This window comes from Mustelus asterias, chromosome 5 (assembly GCF_964213995.1).
Source record: "Mustelus asterias chromosome 5, sMusAst1.hap1.1, whole genome shotgun sequence".
Lineage (NCBI taxonomy): Eukaryota > Metazoa > Chordata > Chondrichthyes > Carcharhiniformes > Triakidae > Mustelus > Mustelus asterias.
Window position 1 is genome coordinate 53,661,786 of NC_135805.1, and position 14,894 is coordinate 53,676,679.

The window sequence follows — 14,894 nt, forward strand, 5'->3', positions numbered from 1 at the left end:
TACAGCTCTGGGTGCTGCAGCTCTGGGTATTACAGCTCTGGGTGCTGCAGCTCTGGGTATTACAGCTCTGGGTGCTGCAGCTCTGGGTATTACAGCTCTGGGTGCTGCAGCTCTGGGTATTACAGCTCAGGGTATTGCAGCTCACGGTACTGCAACTCAGGCTATTACAGCTCAGAGTGCTGCAGCTCAGAGTGCTGCAGCTCAGGATATTACAGCTCAGGGTATTACAGGTCAGGGTACTGCAGCTCGGGTAATACAGCTCAGGGTATTACAGCTCACGGTACTGAGGCTCAGGGTACTGAGGCTCAGGGTATTACAGCTCAGGATGCTGCAGCCCAGGGTATTGCAGCTCAGGGTATTACAGCTCAGGGTATTACAGCTCAGGGTACTGCATTCAGGGTATTACAGCTCAGGGTATTACAGCTCAGGGTATTACAGCTCAGGGTATTACAGCTCAGGGTATTACAGCTCAGGGTACTGCATTCGGGGTATTACAGCTCAGGGTATTACAGCTCAGGGTATTACAGCTCAGGGTATTACAGCTCAGGGTACTGCATTCAGGGTATTACAGCTCAGGGTATTGCAGCCCAGGGTATTACAGCTCAGGGTACTGCATTCGGGGTATTACAGCTCAGGGTATTACAGCTCAGGGTACTGCATTCAGGGTATTACAGCTCAGGGTATTACAGCTCAGGGTATTACAGCTCAGGGTATTACAGCTCAGGGTATTACAGCTCAGGGTATTACAGCTCAGGGTATTACAGCTCAGGGTACTGCATTCGGGGTATTACAGCTCAGGGTATTACAGCTCAGGGTATTACAGCTCAGGGTACTGCATTCGGGGTATTACAGCTCAGGGTATTACAGCTCAGGGTATTACAGCTCAGGGTATTACAGCTCAGGGTACTGCATTCAGGGTATTACAGCTCAGGGTATTGCAGCCCAGGGTATTACAGCTCAGGGTACTGCATTCAGGGTATTACAGCTCAGGGTATTACAGCTCAGGGTACTGCATTCAGGGTATTGCAGCCCAGGGTATTACAGCTCAGGGTATTACAGCCCAGGGTACTGCATTCAGGGTATTGCAGCCCAGGGTATTACAGCTCAGGGTACTGCATTCAGGGTATTACAGCTCAGGGTATTGCAGCCCAGGGTACTGCATTCAGGGTATTGCAGCCCAGGGTATTACAGCTCAGGGTACTGCATTCAGGGTATTACAGCTCAGGGTATTACAGCTCAGGGTACTGCATTCAGGGTATTGCAGCTCAGGGTATTACAGCTCAGGGTATTACAGCTCAGGGTACTGCATTCAGGGTATTACAGCTCAGGGTATTACAGCCCAGGGTATTGCATTCAGGGTATTACAGCTCAGGGTATTACAGCTCAAGGTATTACAGCTCAGGGTATTACAGCTCAGGGTATTACAGCTCAGGGTATTACAGCTCAGAGTGCTGCAGCTCAGGCTACTGCAGCTCAGGATATTGCAGTTCAGGCTGATACAGCGCAGAGTGTTGCAGTTCAGGGTATTACAGCTCAGGGTATTACAGCTCAGGGTATTACAGCTCAGGGTATTACAGCTCAGGGTATTACAGCTCAGAGTGCTGCAGCTCAGGCTACTGCAGCTCAGGATATTGCAGTTCAGGCTGTTACAGCTCAGAGTGTTGCAGTTCAGGGTATTACAGCTTAGGGTATTACAGCTCAGGGTATTACAGCTCAGAGTGCTGCAGCTCAGGGTACTGCAGCTCAGGATATTGCAGTTCAGGCTATTACAGCTCAGGATACTGCAGCTCAGGGTATTACAACTCAGGGTATTGCAGTTCAGGCTGTTACAGCTCAGAGTGTTGCAGTTCAGCGTACTGCAGCTTAGGGTATTACAGCTCAGGGTGCTACAGCACAGGGTATTACAGCTCAGAGTGCTGCAGCACAGGGTATTACAGCTCAGAGTGCTGCAGCTCAGGCTACTGCAGCTCAGGATATTGCAGTTCAGGCTATTACAGCTCAGGATACTGCAGCTCAGGGTATTACAACTCAGGGTATTGCAGTTCAGGCTGTTACAGCTCAGAGTGTTGCAGCTCAGGGTACTGCAGCTTAGGGTATTACAGCTCAGGGTGCTACAGCACAGGGTATTACAGCTCAGAGTGCTGCAGCTCAGGCTACTGCAGCTCAGGATATTGCAGTTCAGGCTGTTACAGCTCAGAGTGTTGCAGTTCAGGGTACTGCAGCTCAGGGCATTACAGCTCAGGGTATTACAGCTCAGAGTATTACAGCTCATGGTATTACAGCTCAGGGTATTACAGCTCAGGGTATTACAGCTCAGGGTATTACAGCTCAGGGTATTACAGCTCAGGGTATTACAGCTCAGGGTAATGCAGCTCAGGGTATTACAGCTCAGGGTAATGCAGCTCAGGGTATTACAGCTCAGGGTATTACAGCTCAGGGTATTACAGCTCAGGGTAATGCAGCTCAGGGTATTACAGCTCAGGGTATTACAGCTCAGGGTATTACAGCTCAGGGTATTACAGCTCAGGGTATTACAGCTCAGGGTATTACAGCTCAGGGTATTACAGCTCAGGGTATTACAGCTCAGGGTATTACAGCTCAGGGTATTGCAGCTCAGGGTATTACAGCTCAGGGTATTACAGCTCAGGGTATTACAGCTCAGGGTATTACAGCTCAGGGTATTACAGCTCAGGGTATTGCAGCTCAGGGTATTACAGCTCAGGGTATTACAGCTCAGGGTATTACAGCTCAGGGTATTGCAGCTCAGGGTAATGCAGCTCAGGGTATTACAGCTCAGGGTATTACAGCTCAGGGTATTACAGCTCAGGGTATTACAGCTCAGGGTATTACAGCTCAGGGTATTACAGCTCAGGGTAATGCAGCTCAGGGTATTACAGCTCAGGGTATTACAGCTCAGGGTAATGCAGCTCAGGGTATTACAGCTCAGGGTATTACAGCTCAGGGTAATGCAGCTCAGGGTATTGCAGCTCAGGATATTGCAGTTCAGGCTGTTACAGCTCAGAGTGTTGCAGTTCAGGGTATTGTAGCTCAGGGTATTACAGCTCAGGGTACTGCAGCTCAGGGTATTACAGCTCAGGGTATTACAGCTCAGGTTACTGCAGCTCTGGGTATTACAGCTCGGGGTGCTGCAGCTCAGGGTATTACAACTCAGGGTATTACAGCTCAGGGTATTGCAGCTCAGGGTACTGCAGCTCTGGGTATTACAGCTCGGGGTGCTGCAGCTCAGGGTATTACAGCTCAGGGTATTACAGCTCAGGGTATTACAGCTCAGGTTACTGCAGCTCTGGGTATTACAGCTCGGGGTGCTGCAGCTCAGGGTATTACAACTCAGGGTATTACAGCTCAGGGTATTACAGCTCAGGCTACTGCAGCTCTGGGTATTACAGCTCGGGGTGCTGCAGCTCAGGGTATTACAACTCAGGGTATTACAACTCAGGGTATTACAGCTCAGGGTATTACAGCTCAAGGTATTACAGCTCAGGCTACTGCAGCTCAGAGCACTGCAGCTCAGCGTGTTGCAGCTCAGGGTATTACAGCTCAGGATACTGCAGCTCAGGGTATTACAGCTCAAGGTATTACAGCTCAGGCTACTGCAGCTCAGAGCACTGCAGCTCAGCGTGTTGCAGCTCAGGGTATTACAGCTCAGGATACTGCAGCTCAGGGTATTACAGCTCAAGGTATTACAGCTCAGGCTACTGCAGCTCAGAGCACTGCAGCTCAGCGTGTTGCAGCTCAGGGTGTTGCAGCTCAGGGTATTACAGCTCAGAGTGCTGCAGCTCAGGCTACTGCAGCTCAGCATATTGCAACTCAGGGTGTTACAGCTCAGGGTGCTGCAGCTAAGGGTATTACAGCTCAGGGTATTACAGCTCAGGATATCACAGCTCTGGGTATTACAGCACAGGGTACTGCATTCAGGGTATTACAGCTCAGGGTATTACAGCTCAGGGTATTACAGCTCAGGGTATTACAGCACAGGGTATTGCAGCTCAGGGTATTGCAGTTCAGGCTGTTACAGCTCAGAGTGTTGCAGTTCAGGGTATTGTAGCTCAGGGTATAACAGCTCAGGGTACTGCAGCTTAGGGTATTACAGCTCAGGGTGCTACAGCACAGGGTATTACAGCTCAGAGTGCTGCAGCTCAGGGTACTGCAGCTTAGGGTATTACAGCTCAGGGTGCTACAGCACAGGGTATTACAGCTCAGAGTGCTGCAGCTCAGGCTACTGCAGCTCAGGATATTGCAGTTCAGGCTGTTACAGCTCAGAGTGTTGCAGTTCAGGGTACTGCAGCTTAGGGTATTACAGCTCAGGGTGCTACAGCACAGGGTATTACAGCTCAGAGTGCTGCAGCTCAGGCTACTGCAGCTCAGGATATTGCAGTTCAGGCTATTACAGCTCAGGATACTGCAGCTCAGGGTATTACAACTCAGGATATTGCAGCTCAGGGTATTACAGCTCAGGGTATTACAGCTCAGGGTACTGCAGCTCAGGGTATTGCAGCTCAGGGTATTACAGCTCAGGGTATTACAGCTCAGGGTATTACAGCTCAGGGTACTGCAGCTCAGGGTGCTGCAGCTCAGGGTATTACAGCTCAGGGTATTACAGCTCAGGGTATTACAGCTCAGGGTATTGCAGCTCAGGGTATTACAGCTCAGGGTACTGCAGCTCAGGGTATTACAGCTCAGGGTATTACAGCTCAGGGTATTGCAGCTCAGGGTATTACAGCTCAGGGTACTGCAGCTCAGGGTATTACAGCACAGGGTATTACAGCTCAGGGTAATGCAGCTCAGGGTACTGCAGCTCAGGATATTGCAGTTCAGGCTGTTACAGCTCAGAGTGTTGCAGTTCAGGGTATTGCAGCTCAGGGTATTGCAGCTCAGGGTATTGCAGCTCAGGGTATTACAGCTCAGGGTATTACAGCTCAGGGTGCTGCAGCTCAGGCTACTGCAGCTCAGGATATTGCAGTTCAGGCTGTTACAGCTCAGAGTGTTGCAGTTCAGGGTATTGCAGCTCAGGGTATTACAGCACAGGGTATTACAGCTCAGGGTATTACAGCTCAGAGTGCTGCAGCTCAGGCTACTGCAGCTCAGGATATTGCAGTTCAGGCTGTTACAGCTCAGAGTGTTGCAGTTCAGGGTATTACAACTCAGGGTACTGCAGCTCAGGGTATTACAGCTCAGGGTGCTGCAGCTCAGGGTATTACAACTCAGGGTATTACAGCTCAGGGTAATGCAGCTCAGGGTATTACAGCTCAGGGTAATGCAGCTCAGGGTTTTGCAGCTCAGGGTATTACAACTCAGGGTATTACAGCTCAGGATACTGCAGCTCAGGGTATTACAGCTCAAGGTATTACAGCTCAGGCTACTGCAGCTCAGAGCACTGCAGCTCAGCGTGTTGCAGCTCAGGGTGTTGCAGCTCAGGATATTGCAGCTCAGGGTATTACAGCTCAGAGTGCTGCAGCTCAGAGTGCTGCAGCTCACGGTATTACAGCTCAGGGTGCTACAGCTCAGGGTATTACAGCTCAGAGTGCTGCAGCTCAGGCTACTGCAGCTCAGCATATTGCAGCTCAGGCTGTTACAGCTCAGAGTGATGCAGTTCAGGGTATTACAGCTCAGGGTACTGCAGCTCAGGGTATTACAGCTCAGGGTGCTACAGCTCAGGGTATTACAGCTCAGAGTGCTGCAGCTCAGGCTACTGCAGCTCAGCATATTGCAGCTCAGGCTGTTACAGCTCAGAGTGTTGCAGTTCAGGGTATTACAGCTCAGGGTGCTACAGCTCAGGGTATTACAGCTCAGAGTGCTGCAGCTCAGGCTACTGCAGCTCAGCATATTGCAGCTCAGGCTGTTACAGCTCAGAGTGTTGCAGTTCAGGGTATTACAGCTCAGGGTACTGCAGCTCAGGGTATTACAGCTCAGGGTGCTACAGCTCAGGGTATTACAGCTCAGAGTGCTGCAGCTCAGGCTACTGCAGCTCAGCATATTGCAGCTCAGGCTGTTACAGCTCAGAGTGTTGCAGTTCAGGGTATTACAGCTCAGGGTATTACAGCTCAGGGTGCTGCAGCCCAGGGTATCGCTGCTCAGGGTATTGTAGCTCAGGGTATTACAGCTCAGGGTGCTGCAGCTCAGGGTATTACAGCTCAGAGGATTGCAGCTGAGCATATTACAGCTCAGGGTGCTGCAGCTCAGGGTATTACAGCTCAGAGGATTGCAGCTGAGCATATTACAGCTCAGGGTGCTGCAGCTAAGGGTAGTGCAGCTCAGGTTATTACAGCTCAGGGTATTACAGCCCAGGGTATTACAGCTCAGGGCACTGCAGCTCAGGATTTCGCAGCTCTGGGTATTACAGCTCAGTGTACTGCACTCAGGGTATTACAGCTCAGGATATTACAGTTCAGAGTGCTGCAGCTCAGGATACTGCACTCAGTGTATTGCAGCTCAGGGTATTGCAGCTCAGGCCATTACAGCTCAGGGTATTACAGCTCCGGGCATTACAGCTCAGTGTATTACAGCTCAGGGTTCTGCAGCTCAGGATACTGCACTCAGTGTAATGCAGCGCAGGGTATTACAGCTCAGGGTATTACAGCTCAGGGTATTGCAGCTCAGGATATTACAGCTCAGGGTATTACAGCTCAGGGTAATGCAGCTCAGGATATTACAGCTCAGGATATTACAGCTCAGGGTATTACAGCTCAGGGTATTACAGCTCAGGGTATTACAGCTCAGGATATTACAGCTCAGGATATTACAGCTCAGGATATTACAGCTCAGGATATTACAGCTCAGGATATTACAGCTCAGGATATTACAGCTCAGGGTATTACAGCTCAGGGTTCTGCAGCTCAGGATACTGCACTCAGTGTAATGCAGCGCAGGGTATTACAGCTCAGGGTATTACAGCTCAGGGTATTGCAGCTCAGGATATTACAGCTCAGGGTATTACAGCTCAGGGTAATGCAGCTCAGGATATTACAGCTCAGGATATTACAGCTCAGGGTATTACAGCTCAGGGTAATGCAGCTCAGGATATTACAGCTCAGGATATTACAGCTCAGGGTATTACAGCTCAGGGTATTACAGCTCAGGGTATTACAGCTCAGGATATTACAGCTCAGGATATTACAGCTCAGGATATTACAGCTCAGGGTATTGCAGCTCAGGGTATTACAGCTCAGGGTATTGCAGCTCAGGGTATTGCAGCTCAGGGTATTACAGCTCAGGGTATTACAGCTCAGGGTATTACAGCTCAGGGTATTACAGCTCAGGGTATTACAGCTCAGGATATTACAGCACAGGGTAATGCAGCTCAGGGTATTACAGCTCAGGGTATTACAGCTCAGGGTATTACAGCTCAGGATATTACAGCTCAGGGTAATGCAGCTCAGGGTATTACAGCTCAGGGTACTGCACTCAGGATATTACAGCTCAGGGTATTACAGCTCAGAGTACTGCACTCAGGGTATTACAGCTCAGGGTATTACAGCTCAGAGTACTGCACTCAGGGTATTACAGCTCAGGGTATTGCAGCTCAGGGTATTACAGCTCAGGATATTACAGCTCAGGGTAATGCAGCTCAGGGTATTACAGCTCAGGGTAATGCAGCTCAGGGTATTACAGCTCAGGGTATTACAGCTCAGGGTAATGCAGCTCAGGGTATTACAGCTCAGGGTAATGCAGCTCAGGGTATTACAGCTCAGGGTATTACAGCTCAGGGTAATGCAGCTCAGGGTATTACAGCTCAGGGTAATGCAGCTCAGGGTATTACAGCTCAGGGTTCTGCAGCTCAGAGTGCTGCAACTCAGGATATTACAGCTCAGGATACTGCAGGTCAGGGTATTACAGCTCAGGGTATTACAGCTCAGGGTACTGTAACTCAGGGTATTACAGCATAGGGTGCTGCAGCTCAGAATATTACAGCTCAGAGTGCTGCAGCTCAGGGTATTACAGCTCAGGATATTGCAGCTCAGGATATTGCAGCTCAGGGGATTACAGAGAGAGATTGAGTAGGTTGGGACTTTATTCCCTGGAGCGTAGAAGATTGAGGGGAGATTTGATAGAGGTGTATAAGATTTTGATGGGTATAGATAGAGTGAATGCAAGCAGGCTTTTTCCGCTGAGGCTAGGGGAGAAAAAAACCAGAGGGCATGGGTTAAGGGTGAAAGGAGAAAAGTTTAAAGGGAATATTAGGGGGGGCTTCTTCACGCAGAGAGTGGTGGGAGTGTGGAATGAGCTGCCGGATAAAGTGGTAAATGCGGGGTCACCTTTAACATTTAAGAAAAACTTGGACGGGTTCATGGATGAGAGGGGTGTGGAGGGATATGGTCCAAGTGCAGGTCAGTGGGACTAGGCAAAAAATGGTTCGGCACAGACAAGAAGGGCCAAAAGGCCTGTTTCTGAGCTGTAATTTTCTATGGTTCTATGGTTCCATGGGTACTGCCGCTTTCGGTATTACAGCTCAGGATGCTGCAGCTCAGTGTATTCCAGCTCAGGGCATTGCCGCTCAGTATATTACAGCTCAGAGTGCTGCAACTCAGGGTATCACAACTCATGGGACTGCAGCTCAGGGTAATGCAGCTCAGGGTATTACAGCTCAGAGTGCTGCAGCTCAGGGTATTACAGCTCAGAGTGTTGCAGCTCAGGCTACTGCAGCTCAAGATATTGCAACTCAGGGCATTACAGCTCATGGTATTACATCTCAGTGTATTACACCTCAGGGTACTGCAGCTCAGGGTATTACAGCTCAGAGTGCTGCAGCTCAGGGTATTACAGCTCAGGGTGCTGCAGCTCAGGGTATTACAGCTCAGCGTACATGCAGCTCAGGGTATTACAGCTCAGAGTGCTGCAGCTCAGGGTATTAAAGCTCAGGGTGCTGCAGCTCAGGATATTACAGCTCAAAGTGCTGCAGCTCAGGTTACTGCAGCTCAGGATAATGCAGCTCTGGGTATTACAGCTCAGGGTACTCCAGCTCAGGGCATTACAGCTCATGGTATTTCAGCTCAGGGTATTACAGCTCAGTGCACTGCAGCTCTGGATAATGCAGATCAGGATATTGCAGCTCAGGGTATTACAGCTCATGGTATTTCAGCTCAGGGTATTACAGCTCAGTGCACTGCAGCTCTGGATAATGCAGATCAGGATATTGCAGCTCAGGGCATTACAGCTCATGGTATTTCAGCTCAGGGTATTACAGCTCAGATTGCTGCAGCTCAGGGTATTACAGCTCAGGGTATTACAGCTCAGAGTGCTGCACCCCAGGTTATTGCAGCTCATGGTATTGTAGCTCAGGATATTGCAGCTCAGGGTATTACAGCTCAGGGTAATGCAATTCAGGATATTATAGCTCAGGGTGCTGCAGCTCAGGGTATTACAGCTCAGGGTATTACAGCTCAGGGTATTGCAGTTCAGGGTATTATAGCTGAGGGTATTGCGGCTCAGGGTATTGTAGCTCAGGATATTACAGCACAGGGGACTGCAGCTGAGGGTATTACAGCTCAGTGTATTGTAGCTCAGGATATTACAGCACAGGGGACTGCAGCTGAGGGTATTACAGCTCAGTGTATTGTAGCTCAGGATATTACAGCACAGGGGACTGCAGCTGAGGGTATTACAGCTCAGTGTATTGCAGCTCAGGGTATTACAGCTCAGAGTACTGCAATTCAGGATATTATAGTTCACGGTGCTGCAGCTCAGGGTATTACAGCTCAGGATATTGCAGCTCAGGGTGCTGCAGCTCAGGGTATTACAGCTCAGGGTGTTACAGCTCAGAGTGCTGCAGCTCAGGGTATTACAGCTCAGGATATTGCAGCTCAGATTGCTGCAGCTCAGAGTAATACAGCTCAGGGTATTACAGCTCAGAGTGCTGCAGCTCTGAGTATTGCAGCTCAGGGTATTAGAGCTCAGGGTTTTACAGCTCAGGGTATTGCAGCTCAGGGTATTACAGCTCAGGGTATTACAGCTCAGGGTATTACAGCTCAGGGTATTACAGCTCAGGGTATTACAGCTCAGGGTATTACAGCTCAGGGTATTGCAGCTCAGGGTATTACAGCTCAGGGTATTACAGCTCAGGGTATTACAGCTCAGGGTATTGCAGCTCAGGGTATTACAGCTCAGGATATTGCAGCTTACGTTATTACAGCTCAGGGTGTTGCAGCTCACGGTATTACAGCTCAAGGTGCAGCAGCTCAGGGTACTGCAGCTCAGAGTGCTGCAGTTCAGGGTACTGCCGCTCAGGGTATTGCAGCTCAGGGTATTACAGCTCAGGGTATTACAGCTCAGGGTATTACAGCTCAGAGTGCTGCATCTCAGGGTACTGAAGCTTCAGGGTACAATCATGGATAGAATTAAACTGTTGCCTATACTTTTGAATCTCCATTGATGTGACGGTAGAAGTGTCTGGACATTCCCCTATCTAATAGTTTGGTGGGGTAAAAGCACTTCCAAAGATTTTAATTAAAATCAGTTTAGTGTGATGAAATAAGTGAAATCCTTGCCTGCAGTCTTCAGAAGAGTAAAACATATTGGGGGTGAGGATCCGGTTTATTTTCATTCTTTTTTATTGTACGAACATACCAATTTGGACCAGGGGTAGGCCACTCGGCCCCTCGAGCCTGCTCCCCATTCAATAAGATAAAGGCTGATCTGATTGTAGTCTCAACTTCACATTCCCGCCTACCCCCATAACGTGCCACATCCTTGCAGCTCAGGGTACTAATCTATTCAGCTCTGCCTTAAAGATATTCAAAGACTCTGCTTCCACCGCCTTTTGAGGAAGAGAGTTCCAAAGGTTCATACCCTATGAAAGGAAATATATCTCCTCCTATCTTCAATGGGCGACCCCTTATCTTTAAACAGTGACTCTTAGTTCTAAATTTTCCCACAAGAGGAGACATCCTTTCCACATCCACCTGTCAAAACCTCTCAGGATCTAAAGGTTTCCATCAAGCCTCCCCTACTCTTCTAAACTCCAGCCTTTCGTCATAAGACAACCTGCCCATTCCAGGTATTAGTCTGGTAAACCTTCTCTGAACAGTTCCCAACACATTTACATCTTTCCTTAAATAAGGAGACCAGCACTGTGCGCAATATTCCAGATATGGTTTCACATAGCGAGGAAGCTGATGTTCTGATCAATGCCCTCATTGTTTATTTTAACAAAACGAAGCATGGGAGGATCACCTGTGTTCAAACATCCTTACGTATGGATGCTTTGTGACTAACCCCATTGCGTGATGCAGCAGACAGTATTCCTCAGATCTGCCAGAGTATACACGCTACACATACAAGTTTCAGACAGGAGGTTTTGGCATAGCTGTACTCTTACATGTCCACTGACATCCAGGTTTGTGTTTTAATAGTTACTAATGTTATGTTCTGAAGTTCTGAGAAAGGACAAACAGAAGGGTGAATATGAATATATTGACTGTAATATTATGGTATGTTAAAAAGAATGCTCGAGTTCCATACGTCTGAATAATTTAGATGGATGGGCAGATGGACAAAACTTGCGACCTGCCGGTAGACATACAAGTCCAACGCATTTTGTGATGTGTAGCAAATGCGCCGAATGTTTTTCTGCACATTTCCAAGTGATTCATTGTAAAAGATTGGTTTATGTGCGTGTGTGACCTACCTTCTCAGCACTCCCCCCAGCAATGATGCGTTCAGACATTCTGGTGGGGATAGGCGCCTCTGGACTTCTCCCACAGTCACCTTGTACTTGGACGTAGAGCTCAACAAGGATAGGCGTCCTGGCACCGAACAGAATACCTCGTTATGGTTAGCAATTCCACCCAGTAGATTGTCTTTATTCATCATCAGAGAGGTGATATTCTTCTGAGGAAGGGGGACTGAAAGGAAAAGACACAACAGCAGAAGTCAGCACTGCGTCCATCTAAACACGGGTACCATCTGACACTGAATATAACATCATTAACATTTAAAGCCCAGAGTGTCATTCGGCCCAACGGGTCTGTTTGGGTTCAATTGCAACATATTTTCGGCGGACAAATGTTTGTATAATTAGCACATAAAAGTAAAGCTAGTCAGTTCCATGGGGAATGGATCTGTGCTTCAGTAATGAACTGAAATTGTGAGAAAATGTATATTCATATTTCTGGATAGTTTCCAATCTCTTCCAAAAAAACATTGGGGCATTGCCTGGAGCGTGCTTTAATCGACATTGGATTCTACATAAACTCTTCTCTGTTACGTTAGACGGGATAAATCATGTAGACTGTAAAATTATAATGTTCATGGGGAATTCTAGGTTTCCAAGTTGGGAAACAAAACCTGGTAAAATAATAAAAAGGTTCCAGAGATTAACGGAATTGAAAGATGTCTACTGAACGCTTGCACTGCATTTCTTCTGAATATTTGTCAAGGAAGTTCAAATCATTTCAAAAGGGAATGGCTGGAATCTTCAGCTGCAACAGAGGCTGGAATCGAATCGGTTGTAAAAAAAAACCTAATGTTCATTTGAAATGCATTATTAATTATAGTTGACTTGACTGGGGCTATGACAGATGGTGAGTCCCCATATGTATCAGTTCTATAATTTAAGAATTATCCAATTTAAAATAAAAAAGGAGAAAAATAGTGTGTTATTAACACTCTTGGTGACAACTAGATAATTGTTGCATGTGATCGCTTCCGATGCACATTAAAATACGACAGCAGCCCATTAGCACAAGCTAATACGCAGAGGCTAACAAAATACTTTGATGTCCCCGCCTTATCTCCTTAATCCCTTCAAAACACTTTGCTACCGATCAAACAAATAAACGACAGTCAAAAATTCACGAATGCAGAGTAATGGGAATATGGTATATTTCGGTGTGAATTTATGTGCAACATAAAAATGTGTTGGGTTCGGAATTACTTTAATTGCATCTTATTTCATTTTGCACATTTATCAAATTGATTTTTGCGTCTCTCACTCAAAAATCCGAAATGATGCATGAAACCTCGATTTTCAACTTCAGGGAAGTGTGCCATTTTGTCCACAATATGTTTACTTTAAGCATTTGTGGCTTAAATTATTTAACCAATAAACGAGGAAAATATAAAAGCCAGAGCCAACTATGGTCATGGACTTTCAATCTGCGTTAAATCACTCACTTGTTGATTGACTTCGAGCAATCCTCCCCAACAGATCCCTTCCAAGGTACACAAATAATTATAAACATTTTGAGCATTTTTATTTCTTTTCTCGTTCTTCCTCGTTTATATAGTTGCAATGACGTGACTGGCAAAACTGGATGGTTGGAATCACTGCAACCCAACAGTATAGGGAACCGAACTCAAAGCCCCAGCTGGTCAGCGGTGGTGTACCTCAGTTACTCCCCTCACTTTGTGGGGTTCAGTAACTCCTTGGGGAGCATTTCTGCAATAATGCCGTCAGCGTTCACTGTCTGGCAGAAGAGATTATTCGGGAAGATGCCACAGAATTAAATCGGATTGAGTAAAAGAAGAAAAGGTTAAATTGGGTGACTTCATGGGCGGGAAGGTCGCACAGTGGCCAGCATTGCTGACTTACAGCGCCAGGGATCCGGGTTCGATTCCGGCCTTGGGTCACTGCCTGTGTGGAGTTTGCACATTCTCCCCGTGTCTGCCTGGGTTTGCTCCGGGTGCTCCGGTTCCCTCCCACAATCCAAAGATGTGCAGGTTAGGTGGATTGGCCATGCTCAGTTGCCCCTTAGTGTCCCAAGATGCGAAGGTTAGTTATGGTAAATATGGGGTTAGGGTCTGGGTAAGATGCTCTTTTGGAGAGTTAGGTGCAGACTCGATGGGGCAAATGACCTCCTTCTGCATTGTGGGGATACATACATTGTAAATCCCCTTTTTTATATTTAACCTAGGCTTACTGACTGCAGATCACCCAACGTGTTTAGTTTGAAAACGGAAAATATCATTTATTAATTAACAAAAGGCAAAGCGTGCTTATTATTCGATGAATCTACAGTTCCCACGCTCAGATCACGTATCAATTTCCACTTCAGGTAAAGTTTTTTTGGTAACAAGCTAGCGAGTGCGTCCTTTCCAGGTCTGTGAGCGTTTTGATAAAACCCAGATGGACTCGAAAGCCGCGTCTGTTTCCAAATAATGTTGAAATTTGGCTTGTGAACTAGAAATGCTGTCACTAACACATTTGTAATGTAGTTAATTGTCCGCCCAGTTCAGAAGGAAACCACCGACTTTTATTTCATCAGTTTCAATTGAAAAGTGCCAATTGTGTTCGAGAGTGTATTACCGAATTCCATTAAGATTCTCACTAGAATTGGGGATGAAAACACCAATTCCTGTTTGGCTACTGCGCCAGCTGCTCGGGACGGCATAACTCGGCAAGTTTCAACTTTCAGACAAGCTGATGAAAAATCTGCGGCTGCAATTTCGTTACGAGTTCACGTTTTTGTTAATTTACACTAAAATATGACCAACGAATTGCCCATTTGGCAAATAAAAGCAAAAAGTGGTAGAACAAAAAACCTAACAGATCCGGCAGCATCTGTGGAGAGAGAAATACACAACAGAGTTTTTAGAGAAACAGAGAGGGAGAGTCTCATCGGACTCAAAAGTTTAACTCTGTTTCTGCTGTCAGACCTGCTGACCCTTTTCCAGTAATCTCTGGGGTTTTTTCAATGTCAGATCTCCAGAATGCGCTGTATTTTGCCTTCATGTCAACTTTGCAAACCTTTCTTGTTCACTCTCTCTCACTTCAATCCGACTGCAACATTGCAATGACGTACGGTCACTAGGTCCACCCATTTGTCAACGTGTTACGTCGAAAATTTCCTCTCAGCCGTCCTCCCCCCTCCTGCCCAGATGAAGGGCAGTGTACATACGTCTCGTCAATGAACCTCGGCACAGGAAATCGAGCTGGTTAA

General features: G+C 47.3%; 1 protein-coding gene across 4 annotated transcripts in view; it reads right to left on the reverse strand.

Moving 5' to 3' along the window:
- The window catches only part of tfap2b (transcription factor AP-2 beta), a 57,696-nt gene that overhangs the window by 14,702 nt on the left and 28,100 nt on the right, over positions 1–14,894 (reverse strand). For all 4 annotated transcript variants that reach the window (XR_013497758.1, XR_013497759.1, XM_078212602.1 and 1 more), the window contains exon 4: positions 11,642–11,858. Coding sequence is in view for 2 of the 4 variants with exons in the window: in XM_078212602.1 (XP_078068728.1) it covers positions 11,642–11,858 (217 nt within the window). In the remaining 2 variants the exon portion in view is untranslated. The remainder of the gene's footprint in view (positions 1–11,641; positions 11,859–14,894) is intronic.